Below are 26,963 nucleotides of genomic sequence, written 5' to 3' on the forward strand. Positions count from 1 at the left end.
CCCACAGTGCTGGGGGGTGGGTGTGGTGGGAGGCATGAGTGGGACATGAGTGGGGGCCTGCTGGCAGGTGGCCCACAGTGCTGGGGGGTGGGGGTGGTGGGAGGCATGAGTGGGACATGGGTGGGGGCCTGGTGGAGGGTGCCCCATGACTGCTGGGGGGTGGGTGTGGTGGGAGACATGAGTGGGGGCCTGGTGGAGGGTGCCCCTGCACTGCTGGGGGGTGGGGGTGGTGGGAGACATGGGTGGGGGCCTGGTGGAGGGTGCCCCTGCACTGCTGGGGGGTGGGGGTGGTGGGAGACATGAGTGGGGGCCTGGTGGAGGGTGCCCCTGCACTGCTGGGGGTGGGGGTGGTGGGAGTCATGAGTGGGGGCCTGGTGGAGGGTGCCCCTGCACTGCTGGGGGGTGGGGGCGGTGGGAGACATGGGTGGGGGCCTGGTGGAGGGTGCCCCTGCACTGCTGGGGGGTGGGGGTGGTGGGAGACATGAGTGGGGGCCTGGTGGAGGGTGCCCCTGGTGACTGGGGGGGTGGGGGTGGGGGGTGACATGAGTGGGGGCCTGGTGGAGGGTGCCCCTGGTGGCGGGGGGGTGGGGGTGATAGGGGACATGGGTGGGGGCCTGGTGGAGGCTGCCCCTGCACTGCTGGGGGGTGGGGGTGGTGGGAGACATGAGTGGGGGCCTGGTGGAGGGTGCCCCTGCACTGCTGGGGGGTGGGGGTGGTGGGAGACATGAGTGGGGGCCTGGTGGAGGGTGCCCCTGGTGACTGGGGGGTGGGGGTGGTGGGAGACATGAGTGGGGGCCTGGTGGAGGGTGCCCCTGCACTGCTGGGGGGTGGGGGTGGTGGGAGACATGAGTGGGGGCCTGGTGGAGGGTGCCCCTGCACTGCTGGGGGGTGGGGGTGGTGGGAGACATGAGTGGGGGCCTGGTGGAGGGTGCCCCTGGTGACTGGGGGGTGGGGGTGGTGGGAGACATGAGTGGGGGCCTGGTGGAGGGTGCCCCTGGTGACTGGGGGGGTGGGGGTGGTGGGTGACATGGGTGGGGGCCTGGTGGAGGCTGCCCCTGGATGGTGGGGGGTGGGGGTGGTGGGTGACATGAGTGGGGGCCTGGTGGAGGGTGCCCCTGGTGGCGGGGGGTGGGGGTGATAGGGGACATGAGTGGGGGCCTGGTGGAGGCTGCCCCTGCACTGCTGGGGGGTGGGGGTGGTGGGAGACATGGGTGGGGGCCTGGTGGAGGCTACCCCTGGATGGTGAGGGGTGGGGGTGGAGGGTGACATGAGTGGGGGCCTGGTGGAGGGTGCCCCTGGTGACTGGGGGGGTGGGGGTGGTGGGTGACATGAGTGGGGGCCTGGTGGAGGGTGCCCCTGGTGACTGGGGGGGTGTGGGTGGTGGGAGACATGGTTGGGGGCCTGGTGGAGGCTGCCCCTAGATGGTGGGGGGTGGGGGTGGTGGGTGACATGAGTGGGGGCCTGGTGGAGGGTGCCCCTGGTGGCGGGGGGGTGGGGGTGATAGGGGACATGAGTGGGGGCCTGGTGGAGGCTGCCCCTGCACTGCTGGGGGGTGGGGGTGGTGGGAGACATGGGTGGGGGCCTGGTGGAGGCTGCCCCTGGATGGTGGGGGGTGGGGGTGGTGGGTGACATGAGTGGGGGCCTGGTGGAGGGTGCCCCTGGTGACTGGGCGGGTGGGGGTGGTGGGTGACATGAGTGGGGGCCTGGTGGAGGGTGCCCCTGGTGACTGGGGGGGTGGGGGTGGTGGGAGACATGGTTGGGGGCCTGGTGGAGGGTGCCCCTGGATGGTGGGGGGTGGGGGTGGTGGGAGACATGGTTGGGGGCCTGGTGGAGGGTGCCCCTGGTGACTGGGGGGGTGGGGGTGGTGGGAGACATGAGTGGGGGCCTGGTGGAGGGTACCCCTGGTGACTGGGGGGGTGGGGGTGGTGGGAGACATGAGCAGGTGTGCAGGGTAGTCCCCTGTTTTGTGGGCTGCCTGCAGGGGCCGTCAAGGGTGACAGGACCCACCCAGCCTAATCGCGTGTTTAACTTCGCACGCACCCCTGTAATACACGTACCAAGCCAAATCGCGTGTGATAATTCCCGCGCACCCCTGAAATACACGCGCCCAGGCTATTCGCGTGTGGAAATTCCCGCGCACCCCTGAAATACACGCGCCCAGGCTATTCGCGTGTGATAATTCCCGCGCACCCCTGAAATACACGCGCCCAGGCTATTCGCGTGTGGAAATTCCCGCGCACCCCAGAAATACACGCGCCCAGGCTATTCGCGTGTGGAAATTCCCGCGCACCCCTGAAATACACGCGCCCAGGCTATTCGCGTGTGATAATTCCCGCGCACCCCTGAAATACACGCGCCCAGGCTATTCGCGTGTGGAAATTCCCGCGCACCCCTGAAATACACGCGCCCAGGCTATTCGCGTGTGGAAATTCCCGCGCACCCCTGAAATACACGCGCCCAGGCTATTCGCGTGTGGAACTTCCCGCGCACCCCTGAAATACACGCGGCCAGGCTATTCGCGTGTGGAACTTCCCACGCACCCCTGAAATACACGTACCCTGCTGTAATCGCGTGTGGGACTTCCCGCGCACCCCTGAAATACACGCGGCCAGGCTATTCGCGTGTGGAACTTCCCGCGCACCCCTGAAATACACGTACCCTGCTGTAATCGCGTGTGGGACTTCCCGCGCACCCCTGAAATACACGCGGCCAGGCTATTCGCGTGTGGAAATTCCCGCGCACCCCTGAAATACACGTACCCTGGCTTTTCGCGTGTGGGACTTCCCGCGCACCCCTGGTATTCCCGTAGCCTAGCTTTTCGCGTGTGAAACTTCCCGCGCACCCCTGAAATGGACGTAGCCTGGGATTTCGCGTGTGAAACGTTCCCGCGCACCCCTGAAATGGAAGAAGCCTGGGATTTCGCGTGTGAAACTTCCCCGCGCACCCCTGTAATGGACGTACCCTGGCTTTTCGCGTGTGGGACTTCCCGCGCACCCCTGGAATTCCCGTTGCCTAGCTTTTCGCGTGTGAAACTTCCCGCACACCCCTGTAATGGACGTACCCTGGCTTTTCGCATGTGGGACTTCCCGCGCACCCCTGCAATTCCCGTAGCCTAGCTTTTCGCGTGTGAAACTTCCCGCGCACCCCTGAAATGGACGTAGCCTGGGATTTGACGTGTGAAACTTCCCGTGCACCCTTGAAAATCGCATGGGCCGCTTGCCGTGATGGTCCAGGGTTAGCGCAGCCCCTTGCGCTGGTTTGTGATTTTTATGAGATTTCCCAGCGCAAGGGGCGTTCCTGGGGGCGTAACTGGCGCTGCAGCGAGTCGCTGCGCCACTGTGCGCCACGGCTGCCTGGGGAAGCTAAAATCCATGAATACGCTGTGCGCCTGATTCGGTTTTGGCGCACGCGGCTGGCGCAGACTATCGCACGCGCACGCTGTGCGCCAGCCGCGTGCGCTACTTGTGCGCTGAATTCTATGAATTACCCTGTTAATGACATACGTGACGGTAATGTACCTGGCCAGGAGGCGATGGCTGTCGCTAACCTTTGGAACCTGAGGCGGATGGGCTCTTAACTATATTGTATTAGGTGGCTGAGTTTCCCGGAGCAGTGTCAAATCTATATAAAACAATGGGCCTCAGTACAAGTTTGCCGGTGCAGTAATAACATGCTAGTATTAACGTACACCAGCACATTAGCGCACTGGCCAACTACAAGTTTGTCTGTAAGGTGGCAAATTGACCTCCAGCTAAGAGTTAGAGGTCATTCTGCCACCATCCGTCAATAAACACTGGTAATATGGGCACCTGTAATTCTGGCAAAAAGCACCAATTAATGGGGACTAACATCATCTAACGGCACTCATAATCCAGTGGAAATACCACCAGTCCGAGTGGCGGTAATGGTAAATCTGGCAGTATTTTGACGTATTTACTGACAGAATACCAGCAAACACGCAATGAGGTCCACTCTCTATTATTTTTAGTGTTAAGGTGTGCAGACTCAGGGGAGCCTGGGAGGAGGACTCCTTGGAGAGGGTGCCTCAATGCCCCCACAAAGTGTTGAGGAATGCTAGATTTAAGCTAACACAGCGCTACCTGCTTCATAGGATGTATCTGACACCTGTGAGCCTGCCCAGTATGTTTCCGAACCAGCCTTCCAATTGTTGCAGATGCACACAACCTGAGCCGGGGCTACTGCACATGCTCTGGAACAGCCTGTGATACAAAAGTTATGGAAGGGGGTATATGATAAGCTTGGAGAACTGAGAATTTAGAGTTACCTGTATCTTCCCCAGGTTTGCCTTTTGGGAATGTACCATAGATGGGGATCCCATGTCCTGAAACATGTCCTGAAATTTGTGGACCTGGGGTTTGTGTTGGCGAAGCGCAAGATCGCCCTGTCATGGAATGATGAGAAAGGTCTGAATGTTGACAGGTGGGTGGCAGATCTTAAGAGGATGTCTCTAGCTGAACAGCAATTTGGTTTAGGGCTAGGATCAGTGGGGCAGCGGAAACAGCAGATGTTCTAATAGCATGGAATTTGTTGACCCTGTCACTATGCTAACCATTAGATAACAAACCCCCGTTAAGGAAAGGGCTAAAAGGGAAATATGGAACTAGGAGGGGAGGGTGTGGGGTAGGGAGGGAGGTGATATGTACTGGGTTGGCTATAGCGATTGCCCCTTGTGAGTTTATCTGCATATGCACTTTATTTGAAACTGGTTTTGGGGGCTGACAGCCTCTCTTGTTTTGGGATAGTAAGTTGTGATAAAGTCAGACGGTACCCGGGGGGTGGGGTTGGGATATTTGGGTGGATGGGGGGTCAGAAATTTTTGATTACTGGATAGACATTGATTATTTTTTTCTCAGGGTCATGGAGGGGAAATGTATTGTTAGGGTGTAATTTGGAAAATGCAATAAAGAAATGAAAAAGAAATATGCAGTTGCCCAACCTGATTGATCACAAAACACACAGATACACCATATTTGTCTGTTAAAGGAGTGGAAGGTCGACCCAGTGGAGGAAACTAGTGTGACTATGGCCATGTTCGTTACAGATCAAGAGGGAGCCAACTAATACCCAGTAATCTCCCATCCTCCCAACAAGAAGAGAGTGCTTAATTGTTGGCTTTTTATTCATACAATAGCCGGGCAGTTGGTCAACTTAAATCCTTACCAAATCCCGGAGGCCAGAAGGAAAATCATAGAGATGGCGCTTGAAGAAATGCTCAAGGCTAACATCATAGAGCTATCCGAGAGCACCTGGTCTTCACCCTTCTTTTTAGTGTCAAATCCAGACAAGACTTGGAGGTTCTGTATCGATTTCTGAAAATTGAACTCCATTTTCACATTCAACAACTAACTACCCTTTACCACGAATAGATGAATTCATTGAGAAGTTAGAGTAGTCCAAAGACATCTCCACCATCGATCTGACCAAGGGATATTGGCAGGTGCCCCTAAATACAGCTGATAGGGACAATACAGCCTTCTCTACACCTCAATGTCTTTTCCAATTCAAAGTACTTTCCTTTGGCCTACATGGAGCTCCTGCTACTTTCCAGAGACCGATGGACACAATTTTAAGACCTTACTCTAACTTTTCCAGGGCATATTTGGATGATATTGTCATACATAGTAAAATCTAGCCCAATCACATGCAGCACCTCAATGTCATTACATGAGCCCTCAGGAGCGCAGGTGTAAGGGTGAACCCGATGAAATGCCACCTGGCACAGTCGGCTGTAAAATTCCTGGTGTATTTCATGGAGAATGGACTAATAAGACTGCAGACCGAAAAGGTCAATGCAGTACAGCAAACCCCTGTACCTAAAAGCAAGAGGGCCCTTCGAGCATTCCTGGGATTTACCGGCTACCACAAATGATTTATTCCCAAATATTTCACCTTGGACATCAGTCTCACAGACAAATTGAAATATTGACAACCCCAAAAGCTCTCCTGGTGGAAAAAAAGATCAGAGCAGCTTTGAAGGTACTGTGTCGAGAGCCCATCTTGAAAAATAAAGACTTTAACGGTGACCAGAAGTTCACACTTCAGGTCGAACAGTATTGTCCCAAGAACATGATGGCATGGGGCGCCCCATTTTAAACACCAGTAGACTGTTGGTCCCTCGAGAACAGGCATACACCACAGTGGAACCTGAACCCTTAGCCATCAAATGGGCAATATTGAATGTCCCATACTACCTAACAGGAAGAACATTCCGGCTGGTGAACGACCACCAATGCCCGGGTTATGAGGTGGTTTCTATATCTACAACCATTTTGCTTCTATGTGGAGCATCGAAAAAGGGAAAGAACAAGGACATATTGGCTTTTTAAGTGTCTTGCCTCTTACCCCCAAAGGGGAAGCCTCTTGCTTAATGGGTGGGGCATGTGATGAACCTGGGCAATTTGCCCCTTCTTCCCAGGGAGGAGCCACCCCCTTTGTGGCTAGTGCAGTGAGCCCACTAAGCAAACCCCTCCTTAGCGGCCAGGGAAAGCAGGACATCACTGGGAGTGACTTGCAGTTAAGAGGTAAGGACTCCGACTCCTGCAAGGACCTCTGGATGAAGAATACTCTGTCTTGTCTTCATATATGGGAACAGAAGAGACTTATGTTACTTCTGTTTTGCAGCGAACAAATACTGACATGGCTTTTATATCGTTGGCTCAAGGTAACGCTGCAAGCCCCTTGAACTCAGCAACTGATGAAAAGCAACACACTCCTTTGAAGTACGGCAGCGTAAATAAAGAGACAAGAAATCTTGAATGGTGAAGGAAGAATCTTATGCAGAGGCAAGCCTCTGACATGCAGAAGTACTGAAGGGGCGGGATTGCGCTACACAGCCGAGCCATTAGTCACATAGAGCGACACAGCGAGAAAGCAGAGACACCGAAAGGCCAACGCCAGGAAATGCAATACAGCCAAGAAAGAGACGGAGATAGAAGGACCTTCTTACCTGGTGGCGTGACCTGCTGCAGCTGTGTCGGGTGGGCGACCGGTGAATTGACACAGAGACCAGGATAGAACAGAGGAACGACTCCTCGATTGGAACGTGAGGTGCGCAGAGATTGCTGAGTCAGGCAGAATCAAAGAAGCAGATGCTTACGTGCCGGCATTGCCGAGGAGAGGGGTGAGCGACAACATCCCTGCTGGGACGTCAAAGGTAAAGAACGTACCAGGGTTGCTCAGAGTTGGGGGAGGAAAACAGAACCAAATAAAGTGAATGAAGCTGGTAAGGAGGGTCACAGGAGCCCTCGAAACCCAAGTGTTCAGTATTGGCAAGGAGCACAGATACAGCCACAAAGGTTAAAGAAACTAGAAAGCCAGAGGGGCTTGGCAAGCCCCAGAGAAACAAGTGGCATTTGTCAAAACATAAGGAGATGGGAACCTGAATGATTTAAGCAATTTGTTCAAGATATAAAACCAATAGAGAGAAAACGTCCAAGGTGGTGGAAAAGGAAGAAAGAAATAATTCCTTCACGTAATAAACTTCAGACATTTGATTTATAACGAGCCTTGCAACTTTTTCTGAAGAGCCTAAAGGGAGAGCTGAAAGTATTTATTTTCTGACCTTTTTTGTGTGAACTGGAAACAATCTCCTAAGAGAGAGCCAAAGGACATTAGCTGGACAAAGCTGAGCTAAGAGGCTACTGTTCTGGTATATTTTATATGTTGTGTTGCTACAGCCGTAGGGCCAGATAGTGGATAGGTTTCTTACTGAGGACTATTGTTATTTTGCTGTTCTAGAGTACTGTAGTTCTATCCACCTCGAAGTAGACTTCTTCAGTTACTACTGGGCATAGTGTTTTTTGAGGAATTCGACTCTCCTATACGTCTATAGGGCCAGCCACTAGGGTATAATTGATTCATTCACACAAATCACAGACTGACCATATGATATCCACCTTCACACAAAGAATACCATCACAAGTATTATCTCACAAATCCTAAACGTTCCAATTGAGACACTCCTTCAATAAAGTGACACTGGCATCATTACAGAGTAATAGATGACATGCTTGTGAGGGCACTCAATTATGAACCCTGACTCTGAGCACTAAAGAGTGCTTTTTCCACAAATGAGGTCACAGATTTACAGGCACCAAAATGGCTTGTCTGGGCTTACAAAATACACACATCCAAAGGCACTAATACTTAAGGACACAAATTCATCCTTTGTTTTTCACACTGGGAACACTCAAAATTACTTGTTTTGCTCCCTTGAATTTCTCACTAGGAACTCTCAAAATGTAAAAAATTAATGAATGCCTTTCTTAGCAGTTCTTTGTATAATGTTAATTATTACTCCAATATATGTAGCACATGTGGGCTTCTTTAACAAGATAATTGAAAAAGAATGTAGATGATATATTTTGGTCTGGCTTGCTTGCTCATACCCATGTCTATAGATGCTAGCTTGGGTGTTTCAACTTCCTGCGGATATGTTAATGGACTTCAAATCATCTGGGCATCGTCCATCTGCTCGGGTTCTGCAGGTCATCTGGCATCACCCCTCTGCTCTGCATGCCAGGCTGGCTGTGGGACGGCCCCTCGTCCTCTTCTTAGTTTCTCCTGATGCTGCCCTCTAATCTGATCTTGTGGCTCCCTTACATATTGTTTTTAGAGCTCATTAAATGTTATCTCCAGTGCCAATTGCTGAAGCTTACATTTCAATATCGGTCACAGATGTATTTGCCAAATCTTTGTTTGACTATTTGTTTTTTTTTGTTTATTGAAAATATCCCTAAATAATTGGGTCTTCTATTGCCTCATCAAACTCGTGATTCTATTCAGGGTCCTGTCTCTTGTTGGTTATCTTTATTTGATAAAACATCTCTACATTACCTGGGTCCTAACTTATTACCTCATCAGACCCTTGACATAAGTTTGGTGTCCTGTTTCCTATTACCTTAACTGATAAAAGTTGTCTCTTATACTAATTGCAACCCTGTCCTTTGTCTTTCTAGATCCTCGCCATATGTTCCATCTTGCTGGCCTAATTGGTTCATGAGATTAGAGAAGGGACTTCTTGCAATCTGGGTTTTCCTTGACTGTTCATCAGCAAGATTGCAACATTTTCTTTCGGGCTTTTTCATTGATAAAAGAAAGACTATGGCATTATTTTCCACTAGCCCTTCTTCCATCAATCAAAACTTAATATGTGTAGATTGCTAATATTCTCAATAGGCAAGCTCTTTGTATGCACTTTAAAATGGTCTATAGATGTATGCATACAATGTATAGCTTCTGAGGCCTTGTGTTGGCGCTTCAGTATTGATATATATGTATATATAGTGTATGTATAAGCTGTTTGAGGCCATATGGCCTTTTGTTGGTGCTTCAATAGTAATGTGTATGTGTTGTGAATTCACAGCTTCTTGGGGCCTTTTGTTGGCACCTCAGTAATGACATATGTACTGGTAATAAATGCATAAACTAAGTGCATTACTATCTAAATAAACTTCATTGTTCTAAACTGGCATTTGCTGTCACATGTATGCTATACGCAAATCTAATCACCCTGATGATCACATATACCCCCACCTATGGTCCAAATGCTGTATGTTTAGGTTTCAGAATGTATGCATACCCCATAAAGAGACAAATACATGGCACTATATGAAGTGCTTTATACAAATCATGATGGATCAAATGAACTCATTGCCTTGCTCCAGGACACTGGCCATGTTCAGAGCAGGACACTGAAATAATATGGTAAGTTTTCCTGAGAAATATTGCTGAGTGCTGTTTGCTCGTGGCATGCAGCACAATCTGACAGTGGGGTTACATGAATTTGGCAAATGGCTGTAGTCCAAAATGAACATGTTGCTGCATCAGAGTTGCCCAAATGCAACAGAACACACAAATTAGAGTTCAGAGGATCAACAGGGGGAATATGCAGCTTGCATAATGGGATCTATCATATTCAGATTGAGGCTTCCATTCTTCTGCCCAGACATTGCCATTGTCCTCCTTTCTCATGTGGCTGTTACATCAATATTTGTGTTAATGTGTTCTTACTTGACAGAGGGTTCATTGTAGGTTCTTGGTCAGAACTCAACACAACATGATACTGATTTTCTTACTGGCATTATCTTTCTTCTTCCTTTGTAGGATTCGGAAGTGAACATGATGGAGATGATGGTAAGAATGTGCTTTGAAAAAAAGTAATTATATCCTTTTTTTACACAGTTCAGTCATTAGAAATCATGTTTGTGTCTATCTCACCAACAGAACCTAAGCTCTTTCTCTTTATTACATCAATGTTATTATCATGGAGAGTAGAGGGATACATCCCAGCACACAATACTGTTTAGTTGCTGGAGCATCTGGTAGTACCCAAGTGTCATAAACTTCCAAAATGATTGACAACTAATGCTGAATATTTCCTGTGCAGAGACTAGATTGCAGGTCTAGAGATGCATCATTTGAAATGATGGCTTCCGTACCCTAGAGCAGGTTCTAGTTTTCTCCAAGCTGGACCATGCAATCACAATTCTCACTGTTATTCCCAACAAGGCACTTTCCTTCTGCAAGCCATACAGAATGCAGCAGCAAAACTCATTTTACACTGAATCAACAATTCACACCTCACCCCAGCTCTCTGCATTGGCTCCCTATACTCCAGACATTTGCTTTCAAAGAACTCTGCATACAATACTAGGCCATCCACTTCAAGGCCCCCTCCTACCTTCACAAGAAATAGAAACTCATCACTCACACAAGCAACAGACAAAAACTAACCAAATGCTCTTACACATGTCACTCTGCAAGCGATTCTGCACCCTTAAACAGGTATTCAACCAATGGGTATCTAGAGCTTGGAACATACTTACCACCCCACTGCCTCACTGCTCTTTCCATCATCACCTTCTGTAAAAGAATAAAAGCATACCTTTTCCCCCACCAAATCAAGCCAGATACCTCCCACTTTTCTTTATCTTCCAGGATCTTCCTATCCTGTTTTGAAATGCATTGTAACTACTTTTTCACCCCTACATATAAACTTTCTAAAGCACTCGGAGGCCCTCTTTTAGGGCCAGCAATGTATACAAGTTTAAATGAAATAGTGTTTTAAAAATGGATGTTTAGATCAGGGACTATAGCCCTGGAAATGTTGGTTTAAAATTATTTTAGGTTGGTGGGATGTGGCTTGGCCCATGTGACCCCTCCAGAGTCTAGGATAGAGGCAGTTCCATGTTAGGTAGGAATTGGTGCAGTCACACTGTGTGAGACTACACAACACATATCTGCTTGGCATTAGGTCACCCACCTTTTGGTATAGGTCTGTACTACACAAGTTGGTAGTGTGACTGAACACCCAGGCCTAACTCAAGAGGGTTAAATGTGAGCTGTAGAGCTGTACAAATGAAATCTGTCAATACAAGTAACCAAGTAACACTTACACTCAAGGTTTCAGTTATAAATAGTTATTTATTTATTTAATGTCAGTTTTAAATAATCATCACCAGTTTACACAAGCTACCACCTATCAGGGACAAACAATATCAGAGTCAATGTATTTAGAAGAGTGCCTTTAGGGAGCCAGTACAGCCAAAGTCATTTGGAACACAGTCTATGGATCTGATGCACTTCTTGAATCAAAGTCCTGCACAAAGTAGATTTCAGAAAAATCACTTGTAGGGTCACAAGATGTTAAACTTGTGAGATGGGAGTTGAAGTCAACTCGAAAAGGTAAGCCAATGCAATTCCCAAATAAGAAGAGCGCGGCTGAAGGCAATAAGGTAAGTACCCCAAGTCTAAACAGTACCTCTGGTTAGAAGAAGAGTGGTCCAGCTGGATTCCTTCTTGCTACAGCGGTACAGACCCTGGGTCCTGAATTTCAGTCGTGTGACAAAAGGCAGGACATCTGGAGGGCTCCTGCGGCGGTACTTGAGAGGTCATCGGCAGCATCAGGCACTTTACGAGTCAGCAGCAGTTTGCGGTTCCAGCGCTTAGCAAACAGCACTGTTGCGGCTCTTGGATACCAGTTGGACTCTCTTCACTCCCTCAGTCCTGCACTCTGATGAGGGGACTCCTGATCTGGAGGTCCTGTTTCTGGAGAGTCCTTAGGAGTCTCCTGGAGCTTCTAGCTGGATTTGTTCCGCAGTAAATGTTGCACTCGACTAAGGACACTCGACCCCGGGCATTGCACTCTCACAGCAATGGAGAGGCACAGGAAGTGTTGGTGGTCCAGTGGAGTTTGTTTCAGGGTTAGATGGTCACACTAGCCCAAGGGACAAAGTCGTTCCATCCAGAGCTTCTCTGTCGAGGTGAAAAAGGAGGTCAGCACAGCTGCAGGGCTTCACCAGGAAATTCAAGGTCCAGGCGGTTGCATCAAGCTTCGTTCGCGGTTTTTCGTTGGGTGTTTCTCCCAGTGGTTGACTCTGCCTCTAGTCCCAAAACCCTCGCCTTTTAAGCAGGTGTCTCCCATTCATTCACAGCATAAGTTGTCAATCACACAGCAGGCTGGTTGTCCTGTAAGGACATCCAGCCAGCCAATCAGGACTAGTTGCATTCAGGCATTCCTAGAGACAAAGGACAGGGGAGTTTCGGGACCCTCCCTCACATCCTGTCCTTCCAGACAAGCTGGAGCCGGGGGCGGGCTTCAGGGAGGATGCCTGACAAAGGCAAGACAAACAAAGGGATCAAACCTGTCTCAACGCACAGAGTAAAACCCAAGCAAGAACTCACAAACAGAATTTGCCAAAATAAGAAGACGGGCCATTTTGACAAAATGGTCACCCATGGGTGCTGTACTGCAGCTGAGGGTTCAGCCAGTGGTAGAAAAGCACAATGGTAGAAAAAAGTAAACCACTGCCAATAGCCATTTAAAGTAGTGAGGGTAACATAAAAATGTTACATGTGAATGTAGGATAAGAGGCTACTAGGTAACCCCCCAGCACTCCACATAAGATGGAGTGTGCTAGACCCACAAAGAGAAAAGGTAAGTAAAGCCAATTTCACTTTACTATTCCTCGGAACTATAGCTCACACAAGAAAAGGTATTTAAACCGTATGAGAAATCCAAAGGATTTCCCAGTGACACTGCACTGAAGGTCTTGGGTGTCACTATACAAAAAGCAGATGCCTATGGAGTTTGTCAGACTCCAAAAACAGTGAAAACGCAAAATCCAAATCAGGTAAAAACACATGAGGAAGTGAGATAAAGGTCTGGGGGGTCTCTAAAATGGGAGGATTTAGCACAACAGTGGAAATTCTCCCCAAAATCCCACTTTTGGGTTAGTCTACCACTAGTATTGCGAGAGAGCAGCCTGCTCAGAGACCTCCTGCCCATTTTCCTTGTGGTTTCTAGAAGGCTGATGAGATGGTGGCAGGATAAGAGCCAGTGCTGTACCTATTCTGTGTCTGCACAGAAACCCTGCATTGTCTGTTTACCTCTGTTAAAGACTCCAATTCAGCAATCCCATTAAGTCAGTGCCTCGTCTGGGACACCCAAGGGAAGCCCTTATTTATATATTTTTATGACAAGTTATACTCTGGATGATGAACCCTTGTATAACGCCCCTCTCTTAGAATCCCCCTGACCCCACTGAGCCAAGAAGTAGGTTTGTTTTGCAATTTAAAAGATTTATTGGAAAAATTAAACAATATATATATATCACACTTTTATAAATAAATTGATAATTGATAGCACACTTGTGAATATGAGTATAATGTCGATCAACAATGGATAATTTTATACTAGCACACTTATTTTATTACTTAGGAGTTGGTACGTAAAGAACAAGGTAGCTGAGAATGCTTTATATGGTACAAGGAAATGCAAGGTGGAAAAGAATGCAACACAGAAATAATTTGATATGATTTCAGCAAGAGATAATGTAATCACTTTTCCCCTTTTGGCAATTCACCCCCCCTCTATGCAATGTAAGGAGGTGGAAGTAACACACACAGTCTTCAGGAATACAATCACAGTACAATACAAATTCAGTTCCCCCCTAGCAAGCTTATAGAAACAGGGATGATTTTAAACACAGGCAAAGTACTTTAAAGGTGGTATGCAAAGAAGGGAAAATATGCTTAAAATGCTTTTAATTCCCTCTAGAGGTTCAGGGTGGGTGATAGCTACTTTAAATTAGTTCAGGATCACTTTAGCAATGCTCTATGAATGATTGTCAGGTTGCAAACGAATTTCAGCAAAGGAAAGCAAGAAGCTGCTATTTTGAAATGTGAAGAAATTTAAGCTAAATCGCAAATCGCGGCACTTTTTCCGAGTGCGTTGAGCGCGATTACGTAAAGTATAATGGAAGTTAAATATTGCTTCTAGCACACACGGTTCAAGAGATACGGACGATTTTGTGAAGGTAGTCTTTCAGAAATGAAATTTTAAAGTTTCAGAATGACAGATGACAGTTTTGCAGCTTTAAAGTCACAGAAGGACACACAATTCTATGATGTAGTTCTAGATAGGTTAAAATAGTTTGAATTAGATTAGTTTAAACTAAGAGATTGGTTTTGCACAGTTCTGGCTGAGTACTCACACTATATTTTGGACAGGAATGCGACTTCGTCACGGATCGGGTCCGGATTGGCTGCGGTTCTCTCGCCACTGGGTACTGGTTCTGCGCACAGCGATCTGGGTCATCTCTCAGCACTGCACAGTGATCTGGTCTCTCTGGATACAGCACTGCTTTCTGGGTCTGCTACCGGTTCTGGCAAAAGTTCTTGGCAAAGAATTCAACAGCTCGCCCGGCTGTAGAATAGTTTGGTTGGATTGCTGGATTCTGAAGGCCTGCTGAAAAAGGATTTAGCTGGTCGTCCAGGCCTCTCTGCTTTAAGTTCTGGAGTTAAGTTCTGGTCTCTGGAGATTGATGGATTTGAAGTCTGGAGTCTCCCGGCAAAGCGTCCCGCACGAAAGTGGAAAGTGAATGTCCCTGCCTGGGTTCCAGTGGCTCTTTTTATGTCTTTAGAAAGTGGGTGTGTGCATAGCATAACTGAGCCTGCCCCTCTCAACTTATCATTGGCCCAGTTCTCCTCTCTCCCTTGATTGGGGGAACTGAGTTGTGAGTCAGAGTGATGAGGTAGGTTTATGGTCAGAGGATCCTCCCCTTGTCAAATTGCAAACAATCTATTTCTGATCCAAATACATATTTCCCAGATACACAAGTGGTTGACATTACGTGTACATATTACAGATTACTTATGGTACATTCTGTTCCAACTCTGATGTTTCTAAGAGCTTGCATTAAAAAATGACAACTTATTTTCGTTTTTAGTTGGTTTACCAATATCGGACAATTATCAAAAATGGCACAAATGTACACTGCCTTTCTACACATATTCCAGTAAATTTTCATTTTTCTAGCATGAACCCCGTGTCTGCAATCTCCATAATTCATGGGGTTTTGCCTCAGAACATGGTACAGAGTTCTAACACCTCTTAAAATGTGCACAGAAAAATCACAAGAATGATGATGTTATTTATATAATTTTTACAAGTCAGCACTATGAATTATCCATCTTTTTAAAATTATGCTCTGGCCCCAAAGGGGTGTGGTTTTCCAAAGCACATGGTGAAATTTCTGGTTTATCCACTTCCCCCAAGCTCAGCTTGCTCACAGAGGCACTTCTCCTCCCACTTCTCCTTCCAAGAGGAAGCCATTTATGACCCCCATAATATAACATTTGCCTGAGCCCAAGACAGTGCTTTGTTTAGTTTCCTGCAGTCCCCAGGTGCCACTCCCCTAATTCAGTCAGAGAGGTGTCATCTCCTTTTGGCAGGGGCAGCAGAATGCAGCCAGGCCTGTGAACACAGCTGCTGATCAAGTTTCAACTCCTGTCGGGGGTAGTTGTCAGGCAGAATTCAATCTCTTTTAGCCAGGCTTCAGCTAAATGTCACTTTGGTTCCCAGTTTTCTACATTCAAACCAAACTTGCAATTTTTACACATGCAGCTAGAACACTGATTCTAAGTTCAAAACTATGACATTTAAACAATTTCAACCTATGTGACACTCCAAAGTAGGTCACTCATTTATTCTAAACATTTCGATTTTAGTGGCTTTAAACCCACATTCACTTAAACTGCTGACATCCCCAGCTATTTTCAATACAGACATTAGACAATTACTTCCTTCAAGTCATTTCAGAATATAGTTGTACATTGTATCCACCTCTTAGTAAGTCTTTCTTTGGCCTGGTTTGGTTTATTTGTTCAGTTTTACACAAGTGTCTGGTGGTTTTAAAACGCTGGCTTTCTGGTAGTGGTGAGCACCAGTATTGCATCCATTTTTGACATTAATAACAACAGATTTTGAACAGCACCATATTCCTTAGCACTGATGGGTGGCAGGTCAGGGGACCATTTTGCTGTTCGCTAAACTGCACAGTTCTCCAGGATTCTGGCGCAAATGGGGGCTTTTCCGCCCTCTTGGATTTCCTAAGCCCACAGCACCAAGTGTTGCAGCATAATAACTCAAACATGGGTGAAAACCCCTGACAAGCCCCCCCGCCCGACTGCGCTTTGATTTCGAGTCGAGGGGAAGTCGGGTGCAAAGGATGTTTTGATCCATGCGCTGGGATGTCCGCATCATCTTCTTTCGATTCCGCAGATGGCACATTTTACTTAATCAGAGTCGTTCGATCAGTTCTCCTTGCTGGTCCTGATGGGAGTATTGGGCGGTACCCCGGGCCCCTCGGATCTTTGCTCCCGGTCTCCGGGTCGTTCTCCTTGGACAGTCTCCATGGTTTCATCTCTCCTAGGATGATAAAGCAAAGCAGCAATACACGTTCCTAGACATTTTTCCACCACTATTAATGGTGTGGCGAACATATACATTTTATGCATCCAGATACATTTTGCAGCCTTATTTTAAAAAACAAGATATAACAGGAAACATTTTCATACCAGAATCATGATATTTTAGAGACTATATGCGGGATATTTTAGGGTTGGAACTAAATTACTCTGGAGTGGTCCCCTCTGGGATTCCAGAGGATTCCTCCAGTTGCTGCAGAGTGTGCCTGGGATGGCAACACTTTAGCTGATTTATGTGTAGCCACTTGTCTTCCCCTTCCGCCAGACTACCTTTGGGGATGCGGATCTTATAAGATACTGGGGAGATCTTGTCTATAATTTCAAACAGTCCCTTCCATGTAGGCAAACATTTTGGCTGTTTGGCCTGGTTTCTTTGGAAATTGTATAGATAGACCCGGTCTCCAAATTATATTCCTTCCTGAAAATTTTCAAATCGTAATGGGTCTTGAGCATAGGCAAAAGCATGTTGGAGGTGTTTCCTCAAATTCTCCACATACTCATGAGCTGTGGAGGCATTGATCAACGTCTGCTCTTGGGTCCTGTAGTGCAAATGCTGGTGAAGCACCATCTTGCGTCCAGTCATAAGCTGAAATGGTGACATTTTGGTTACAGATGAAGGGGTAGATCTGATGGCCATTAGGACCAGAGGTAATCGGCTATCCCAACTTGGCCCAGAATCTGCCACAAACTTTTTTAATATGCTCACAATGGTCCGGTTGTAGCGTTCTACTGCCCCAGAAGAAGCTGGCCGGTAAGCAATATGTAGCTTCCTTTTGACCCCCAGTACCTCCCACATCTTTGTCATTACCTCGCTGGTGAAATGGCTACCTCTGTCTGACTCAATCCTTTGAGGTAGACCAAAACGGGAAAAGATGTGGTTAATCATCAGGGCAGCTGCTGTTTCTGCCTTGCAGTTTGGGGCCGGGAGACATTCCACCCACTTGGTAAACAAGCATGTGACCATCAACATGTACTTGTTTCCCCTAGACGAGCGAATCACAGGGCCTACAAAGTCGATTTGCAAATCTGACCATGGCAGTGTCATCCCCCTCTTTTGGAGAGGCGCCCGGTGATGTGAGGGATGATGGCTGAAATTGTGCATACACCAGACACCCCTTCAAGTATTGGTCGAGGTCCTGCCCCATGTGTGGCCAGTATGCAACCTCTTTTAAGATTTCCAGTGTTGTGTGAAACCCCCTATGACCGGCTGTGGCCGCATCATGGGTGCGACTTAACATCAGGCTTCGGAATGAGGTAGGGACCACCCAATGATCATGGCCAGCTTGGGATTTATTTATCAACAAACCGTCTTGGATTCGGAACATCTTTGGACATTTAATCAACACTCTAAGGTCCTCCTTCCCAATGTAATCGGTATCCGTCAGGGGAAAGTTCTCAGGGTCCTCAATGTGTTGGTAAAACTTAACAATTATTGGATCCCCTTTTTGAGCCGTAATCAAATCGGCATCTGGGGTCTCCTTACTCCATTGTGCAGTTGAAAGATCATTGTGAGCATTTGTCTGGGACCTAGTGATAGCAGTGACCTGGATTTCCCCCAACAGGGACTCAATCTCTATAAGATCCCCTTGGATGGCCCCGGTTTTGGCCAGCTGATCAGCTAAGTCATTTCCAGTTTTGTCTGGTCCCTCTACTTTGGAATTACCCTTGATCTTTTTTCCAGTAGATGGTTATCCCATTCGATGTGACCAGATCATCAATATTTTGGATTAACTTCCCATATTTCAGGGGTTTGTTATTAGCACATAACATGCCTCTGGTTTTCCAATTAACCAGGTGCTCCACGAACCCGTTCCGTACATAATCCGAATCTGTGATTATGACCAGTTCGTGGAGTTGATGTTGGACAGCAGTGAGGATGGCTTGATGCACAGCCATCAACTCTGCTACTTGACTACTTCGGGGACCGATTTTGTACCCAGCGGAGGGTTCTGGAGACTCATTCACCCACGCATTCCCTACGCCGGCCACCAGTTCTTTTTCCCCATTGTTGTCAACATGGTAAGAGCATCCATCCACATAGACAGTGGGCATCCCCTCACACTTGTCTTCTTCAAAGACTTTGTGTGGGGAATTAAGGTATGCCTCCATGTTGTCCTTGATTTTTAGACTTTTGTCCTCGAGACAGTTTTCTCTGGCACAATCATGCCGGTCAGCCAGACCTTGCGCAAGGGGACTCTTCTTGTTTTGGCCATATCTGACCTCCACAGGAAAGCCTTGCATTGACAGAATCCAGGAAGTAATTCGGGAATTACTCACATTTCCGGCCCAGATTCTGTCACTTTGGAGGTATTGCAGAGGCTGGTGTGGAGTCTATACTATGATGTGTTCCCCCTGGATAAACGGGCGGTAATTCTTCAATGCCCACACTTTTTCCAGGAGTGCCTTCTCACAATCGTTGAATTTTTCTTCCACAGAGGATAAAGTTTTGCTCGCATAGGAGATTACTTTATTGACCTTGTCATGCTTTTGGTATAATACTGCCGTCAAGCACGTATTAGAGAACCCTGTCTCCCGGAAGAACTCCTTGTTTCTGACAGGGTAAGCTAGGCAAGGCGCTTGTGAGAGGCTTATATTGAGTTGTCTTACTGCCTCGGATTGTTCTGGACCCCATTCCCACTTGACCCCCCCCTTCAAGAGATGAATCAGGAGTCTGGTGATCTCTGCGTAGCCCTCAATGAACTTTCTGCTGTAATAAGTCATTCCAAAGATGCTCCTTAGTTCCCGCAGTGTTGTGGGATCCTTCAGTTTCTGAAGTGCTTCCACTTTCTTTTCTTGGGGACAGAGACCCTGAGGAGTAATCTCATGCCCCAAGAAATTAACACGGGTTCTACACCACTGTGCTTTCTGAAAGGAAAGTTTTGCTCCGGCGGCCCTCAACTGTGTCAGAACATAACGGATCTCCGCTACGTGTTCTTCCACAGATGAACTTTTGATGAGGACATCATCTACATAAGCCAGGTTACCCCTCGCACCCAGGTCGGGCATGGCCTTATGTAGGAAAATGTTGAATTCATTGCCGGAGTTGAGGTATCCGAAGGGAGTCCGGGTCCATGTGTACTGCTGGCCCCCAAAGGTAAAAGCCAGTTTGTATTGGTCCTCCCTACTGACAGGCACGGTCCAGTATCCATTGGTCAGGTCTATTGCAGTGAATACCTGTGAACCCTGGATCTGGGCCAGCCCTGGGTCAATGTAGGGAAGAGGCCATCGGGAAGTATGAGCCCGTTTGTTGAGCTCCCTAAGGTCGGCGCATAGTCTGCACTGGCCTTTTGGCTACAGTATTCCCAGCACCGGATTATTGAAGGTGCTGTGTACTGGACGGATTATTCCCCGGTACTCAAGGTTCTTAATTATTTCAGTAAGGGACTCCATGGATGCGAGAGGCAAACGATATTGCTTCACAAACACTGGAGTCAATCCAGGGTCCGTGGGAATTGTTGTTGTGTGGATGTCGGTGCGACCACAGTCATATGAGTCTACCGCAAAGAGATCTTGGAAATCCAAGAAAACTTGTTTCAACTTTTGCTTCTGTTCCAGAGTCACGCAGGCATCAGCTAGGTTGACTCTCTCTTCCACCATCTGCCTGAAGCCTGGAAAGACTTCTGGTTTTGCTATCTCAGCGGCCTCCTCCAGCTGGGTGGAGAAGTCCCTGGTCAGAGTGCTGATTTGGACCGGAGGCTTCAGGTGGGAAAGGCAGCCCTCATGGACCTGGAAAATCACCTCATCCCCTCTGAAGTCCCAAGTCACATTTTCCTTACCATAAGGGCAAGAAGTGTACACCAGGAAGTTCCCCCCATGCTGGGTAAAGATCCTGTCTGGTGTTGTATTGTCATCACTGTCACTGTCAAAAAAGTCCTTGGGGATTGGTCCTAACAGTTCATTTCCTAACTCAATGGAGAAATGTCGGTCATCAACCGCCATTCCAATAATGGTGCCTGCGGCTAGAGTAATACTCTTTAAGTCGCTGTTATCCACCTCTATTGGAATGGTGTCATGTTCTATGTTGACTAATGGTGTTGGGTTTACCCCTAACCCTTGCTGTTGGAGGAAAGCATTTAGATGAATATAAGCATCAGGGTTTTTCAATTGTTGTCCTCTTTTAACTTTCACTTCCAAGGAGAATTGTCGGGTCCTTTCTGGGATGGTGACTTCCTCTTTAATCTGAATTTTAACTGCATAAGGTAGCAATTGAGCTGACCTAAATGCTTTTTCTGGACCATCAAAGCCCATGAGATTATCCGCTAATCGGGACCAAGCTTTGAAGTTTATTAGGTCCAAACTAATGGCAAAGTGATTGAGAATGTCACTGCCTAAGTAAAAGGTGGCAGTGACGTCTCGCACGACCCAACAATTATGGACTATGCTCTTGTTGCCATGGAGATTTTGAGCATACACTTGCTTGGCAGGAGATGTTTCGAATTGGGTGTTTCCAGATCCATTTCCCATTTGTCTATCAGTTTGAAAGTGGGAATGGCCGGATCTTTTGGGAGTTGGCGGAACATGGCTCCGATGATGAAGCTCTTACTGTTGTTCACACACTCTCGAGCAAGAACAGAGTCCTTCCCATCATTTAACTGAACAGGGATGAACAACTGCTCTCCAATTTGCTGAATATCAGCCAGGCTCTGAGCTGATATCACATCTTTCTGGACTATAGGAGTGGGAGTGTCTGATAGTGGATTGGTAAAGAATTTCAGAGTGTTTCCTTCCAGTGTGGAATACCACCTTAAACTGGAAGGAAGGTTGATTTTCAGAAATAGAGAGGACCCCCCATCACCAGTCTGTTGTCCTACTGCTATTACTGTCACGTCTGGAATTTGGTTGTCTGGAAGTGAAATTCTACTTGTTCAACCATGTGGCACGTGCCGTTTAAACTAACATGGTTGACACTCTGCTTTAATTTTATTGGTTGGCTAGTCTGGGTCCAGAGGACCTTGTTTACGCAATCTATTAGGGGTGACAACCTTCTCAGGAGGTCATTCCCTAGTAAACAAGGGGTGCCCTCTGGAGTCACTACTATGACCGGGTGTTTCACCTTGTGTCGCCCAATTTTTGATGTCCAAATCTGCAGTCCCCTCAACGGGAATTTCCTTCCCCGCAAAGTTCTGGAGTTGTCCAGGAAGAGAGGTGAGGGGAATTTGGTACTTCTCCCCCCTACCTGAATTCAGTTCATCAAAGGCCCTTCTGGACAGAAGGGTAGCTTGAGATCCAGTGTCCACCAGCGCCAAAATTGTACCCTGCCCCTGTACTTGTACCGGGGCATAGTATCTTCCCTCCTTCTCCTCAAGGGGGCACAGATCATGCACATATTTGGACAACTGGTGGGTTAATTTTCTGTTTTTGGACATTGAGAGAGAAGAGATCTGGGCAGAGTTCGGCAGGGAGTTATGTGAATCTGAAAGAAAAAGTTTGCAACTGGATATTGATGCGGTTTTTGGTTCCCCTGGCCCCTGGTTCCGGTTCTGGGCCGCCCCCCCCCCTTTTTGGAGGCATTCACCTGGATGGGTTTGAACCAGGGGTTTTCGGTCTTGTTGGTTCCGGGATAGAATGATGGGCGGCGACAGCTCAATCCCCACACCTACCCAGTCTGGATTGGAATCCCTTGGGACCCATTTTTCCTTGGGAGGAGTTCCCCCATCTCTGAAGGAGAAGATCCTTTTCCCAGGAACCTCTGAGGATCCCTCTCCCTCAAATTGGAAGACCTGTACCTTCTCCCTCCACAAAATGGGTCTGTTTGGGTCCTTTGTTTCTCCTACCTTCTCTTTGCTCCTTGGGTGGCAGACTTTCAGGGGTCGGAGATTTTGTTTCCAGTTCCTGGGTTTCCAGGGGCTGTTTACAAGTGGGGAAGGAAGCTTCCTCCAAGGCTTTACATCCCCCTTCCACTTGTGCCTCCTCCCTGGGAACCTGTGGGTTATCAGGGTGCTGCCCCCGTCATTGTTCTGGAGCACCAGGCCCAGAGTTTGGGGCATTCTGTGGTGGCATGCTCATCTGAGGGTTCTGTTCAGCCCTCATTATGTGACCCAGATCCCGGGCCATATTTTGGACCTGGCACTCAAGTTGGGAAACCCGCTCAGGCTGATACGGGGTTCTGTGTTCTCCCCTAGGCTGATCCCGGGAAGGGTAGCTATCCCTTCTCTGGTAATACCCTGGGTTGGGAAGATTTGGGTACCCCTCCAACCTTGGCCTCTCCCGGATTAGGTTGTCTGGGCTCAGGGAATTGGGGAAAGAAGGATGGATGTTTTTGGGGTTGGAAATTGGGTGGATACCTGGGAAAAAAGTTCTGCCCAGTGTTTGGTGAATTTCTGCCCCCCTGTGGGAAGTTAGGAGGGAAGTTCCCTGGGTTGGGTGCTTGCCTGGACCCCCCCCCCCCCTTGGGCTGGAGAAGTCCACACATAACCCAGGATGGGTCTGTTTCCCTTGTAGCAGGGACTTACATAGTCAGGGGAGCGAGGGACCCCATTAGTGGGACTGCCTCCTTAACTCCCTGTCTGTGACTGGCCCGAGGGCCTTCTGGGCTTAGAATTATTTGGTGCAGGCAGGTTTTTAGGCCCCCCCATCTCCAAATCTAAAACGGGGGCAACCTTTACCTCTGCCACCTTGGCAGCAGCAGGGGTGCTGTTGGTTTTGGGGTTTTTGGGCTGATTCTTATTTTCCACCGGTTTCTGCACTTCATAGATGTGGGTGGCTTGCTCAATGACCCAGTCTAAAGATCTTTTCTCGTGAAAATCTCTCATGAGCTGGGTCATTATGTATTTGAGTAAGACATGGAAAAACGTATTAACAAATTCCTTACTGTCGGTGCGCACCCTTCTGGAGGTCTGCGCAAAGGCACGCTTCAATTCTTGCACGAATTCTTGTGGGGCCTGATCCTCGGCACATTGCAAATTGTAGGCTGCCTTGCGAGCCTCTTGGGGATTCTGGTGAACAGGAAAATGTTTCAAGATGGCCGCCCTATATGTGGACCATCTTGAATGGTTTTGGTCCTACCAGCCCGCAAAGAAACTGGAGTATTCTGGGGAGAATGTCCATTTGACATACTGAATGCAGCTACTGCTGTCCTTCAAATGGAAAGTCTCCATCATTTGCTCATAGAGCTCCAAGTGTTCCCAAACAGAATACTTGGAGTTCTTGTGATAAGGGGTGATGACACTCCTTATTGCCTTGATCTGCTTTAAGGGGTCCTTAAGCAAGGCGCTTTTTGCCTTATTGGCCTTTTTGGTTCGGGTAACCCTGGTGCATTCCTCCTCTGACTCAGAAGCACTGCTCCCAGAGGTGCCCGTCTGATCTTCCAGTCTATCTTGGATTCTGCGAGCCTGGGAATGGCTGGCAGAGTGTGGGGACCTGGTCTCCTGTGTCCTGGGCTGCTCAGAGGAGTCTTCAGATCCCTCCTTGCTGCCAGGATTTGATGGGTACCCCTCCCACTGACCTAACCTGGCAGAGGTTTTTAGGATGCCCTTAGTGAGTCTACCTTCCTGGGGTTCCCCACAAAATTGCACTGTGCTTGGGTGCCGATACCCGGATGCTCGCCCATCCATTCCTGGGAGGTACTGGCCTATGAACCCCATACTTTTGGCTGGATAGTAATCTGCCCTCCCTGTGGCCCTGTGCTCATGTGCGCCAGGGGACATGGGGGTGGCAGAGTCCAAGGACTGGAAGAGATGAAGGCCTCTGGTACTAGGGCTCCTGAGGTTATGCTCAGGTGCTTCCCTTTCCCAGCGAACTTCATCTCTATCAGCCCCTGCTCCCTGTTGCAATGCAAGAGCCTGCGCTTTCAGTTCCTCAGTTAAGGCTTTACTAGACTCTATCAGTCTCTCCTGCATGGCTACCTGTTGCTGTAGCCTATCATTGTGCTGGCAGAGAGCCTCATTCTCTCTCAGTGTTTCCTGATTTGTCCTGGAGCACTGGGTCAGTCTTTGCTGCAGGAGGGTTACCTCCTGAGTCCCATCCCTATTGGCCTGGTCCTTTCTTGCCAGAGCATCTTCCACCCTCCTGGTGTGCTCCAACAAGTTCTGATGCTCTTTTTGAAGGTCACCCAGTCCCTGGAGGGCCAGGTGATTTTCTTCCATTCCCTTCCTTAAGTGGCAGACTTCCTGGCCTAAGGTGTCTATTTCCTGACTAAGAGCCTGCATCTGTGCTGCCAAGTCGTCCCTCTGCTGTTGAAGGGCACCAGCTTTCTGGCGCTGCTCCTCAAATTCTGTCTGGGTGTCCAGGTCTTTCAGAATCAGTTTGTTGCTCTCTGCCTTCTCCCTATCTAGGTGGCTTTGCAGGCTGTATGCCTAGAGTTATTTGCTCTAGCTGTCTCAGTGAGAGTGTCCTTTTCTCTCTCTCAAGAAGGATTTATCACTAGGGTTCTCTAAAAAGAGTGTGCTGTTCTCTGAGAGAGATTGCTCTGTGGAGTGTGTCATTGCATATGGCACACCAAGGGGAAAGCATTCTTCTTAGAGAGTGTGCTCTAGCTCAAGAGTGTGCTTTCCCCTAGCGTGATTTATATGTCTGGAGTGATGGTGTCCTTTGTGCATCTTCTAAGACAGGGTGTTTTTCTCTTAGAGAGCTTTTTGTATCTTTAAGGAGTGTGAGATTTATCTCCAACGAGAGTGAGCTTATCTCCAAAGAGAGTGAGCTTAGTCTCCAGAGAGTGTATTCCAGGGTGTGTGATCTAGTGTGCTCCCTTATGTGCTGTTCTCCAGAGTGCTAGTCCAGGGAGTATGTGGCCTCCAAATAGTGTGTTTTTGTCTAGCGTGTTTTATGCATCTAGACTACTCTAGGGCATTTCCTCTAGAGTGTTACTCAAGTGAGAGTGCTGTTCTCTCCCCAGTCAATGTTTGTCAAGGTAAATTTTTATTCAGACCACTCTAGTTTATGTAGATTGTTACTCCAGAGAGTGTAGTTCTCTCCAGAGTCAAACTGTTGCTCATACGTATTTTCCCTACACTATTCTAGTATATGCAGAATGTTACTGCAGAGAGTGTAGTTCTCTCCAGAATCTATTATTCTCTTGATGTATTTTGTTCTTCTAGACTACTCTTGGTTATGTAGAATTTTACTCCAAAGAGCGTAGTAATCTCCAGAGTTAATGATCCTCTAGGTTTATTTTGTTCTTCTATACTACTCTAGTCCTATCCACATCTACGGAGACTTCTTTGGTTACTACTGGAGGAGTATTATTTGAAAAATTAGACGTCTAAGGGGCCAGCCACCAAGATATAATTGAGTCATGTCTCCAAAAACTCTTAGCGGGTCGATTCACAAACATCACAGATTGACCATATGACATGCACTGTCACACAAATGATACCATCAAAGGTATTATCATGCAAATTCTAAACGGTACCAATTCACATGTACTTTCAATAACATGACACTGGCAGCAATACAGAATAACAGATGAGATCCATGTGAGTGCTCTAAATGATGTGCACTGATTTTGAGCACCGAAGGGTGCTTTTTGCACAAATTAGGTTGCAGGGTTATGGGCACCAAAAGGGCGTGTATGTGCACACAAAGGTGAGCAACCAAAGGGACTGATACTTAAGGACACCAATTGATGTGCTTGTGCTTTAAAAAGCTCAATATCAACTAGACTGAACTCGCAGGCACCATTTGACACAAATTCTACTTTTGGTATTTTCGATGGCCTGCTCCTGAAACAAGAATAGCTACCCATTAAAATGCCAGGGTTTTAACATCTTTTAAAAACCAAAAGAGCTTTCTATTTTCAATTTGTCTGGTTGACATATTCGTGCTCAAAAGAAAAATGTATTAACCGTACATATTGAAAAATGTAGCTTTATACAGCTAGATAGGCGTAATTCTATGAGTTTGTTGTGGTTCTGTTTCCAAATCATGCTTCTTCAATCAGGCTTTCCATCTAATGCTGCGAGAGAAAGGAGCGTCGAAAGATATTAACATGTGCATATTATTAACAAGTACATCTATTGTAGCTCAGACTTGTGTCTCTGTTTTAAATGAGATGCAGGAATAACCAGTTTATAATCTAAGCGGTTCTATTAAAAGAAAAATCTCTTAGGTTCTTATTACCATCTCAAATCTCAATCAACAAAAAAAAAAAACACGTCTTGGGTTGATGCAACTTCTTTCACTGAATGCACTATACAGTGATTTACAATTTGATCTAATTGTTTCTAAAACATTTA

General features: G+C 47.6%; 1 protein-coding gene across 17 annotated transcripts in view; it reads left to right on the forward strand.

Moving 5' to 3' along the window:
* LOC138491330 (E3 ubiquitin-protein ligase TRIM15-like) overlaps window positions 1–26,963 on the forward strand; it is a 362,853-nt gene that overhangs the window by 116,271 nt on the left and 219,619 nt on the right. For all 17 annotated transcript variants that reach the window (XM_069617789.1, XM_069617794.1, XM_069617791.1 and 14 more), the window contains exon 5: window positions 10,126–10,155. In XM_069617789.1, the coding sequence (XP_069473890.1) occupies window positions 10,126–10,155 (30 nt within the window). The remainder of the gene's footprint in view (window positions 1–10,125; window positions 10,156–26,963) is intronic.

Source organism: Ambystoma mexicanum, chromosome 10 (assembly GCF_040938575.1).
Source record: "Ambystoma mexicanum isolate Mex_15411 chromosome 10, UKY_AmexF1_1, whole genome shotgun sequence".
In the NCBI taxonomy this organism is placed as follows: Eukaryota; Metazoa; Chordata; class Amphibia; order Caudata; family Ambystomatidae; genus Ambystoma; species Ambystoma mexicanum.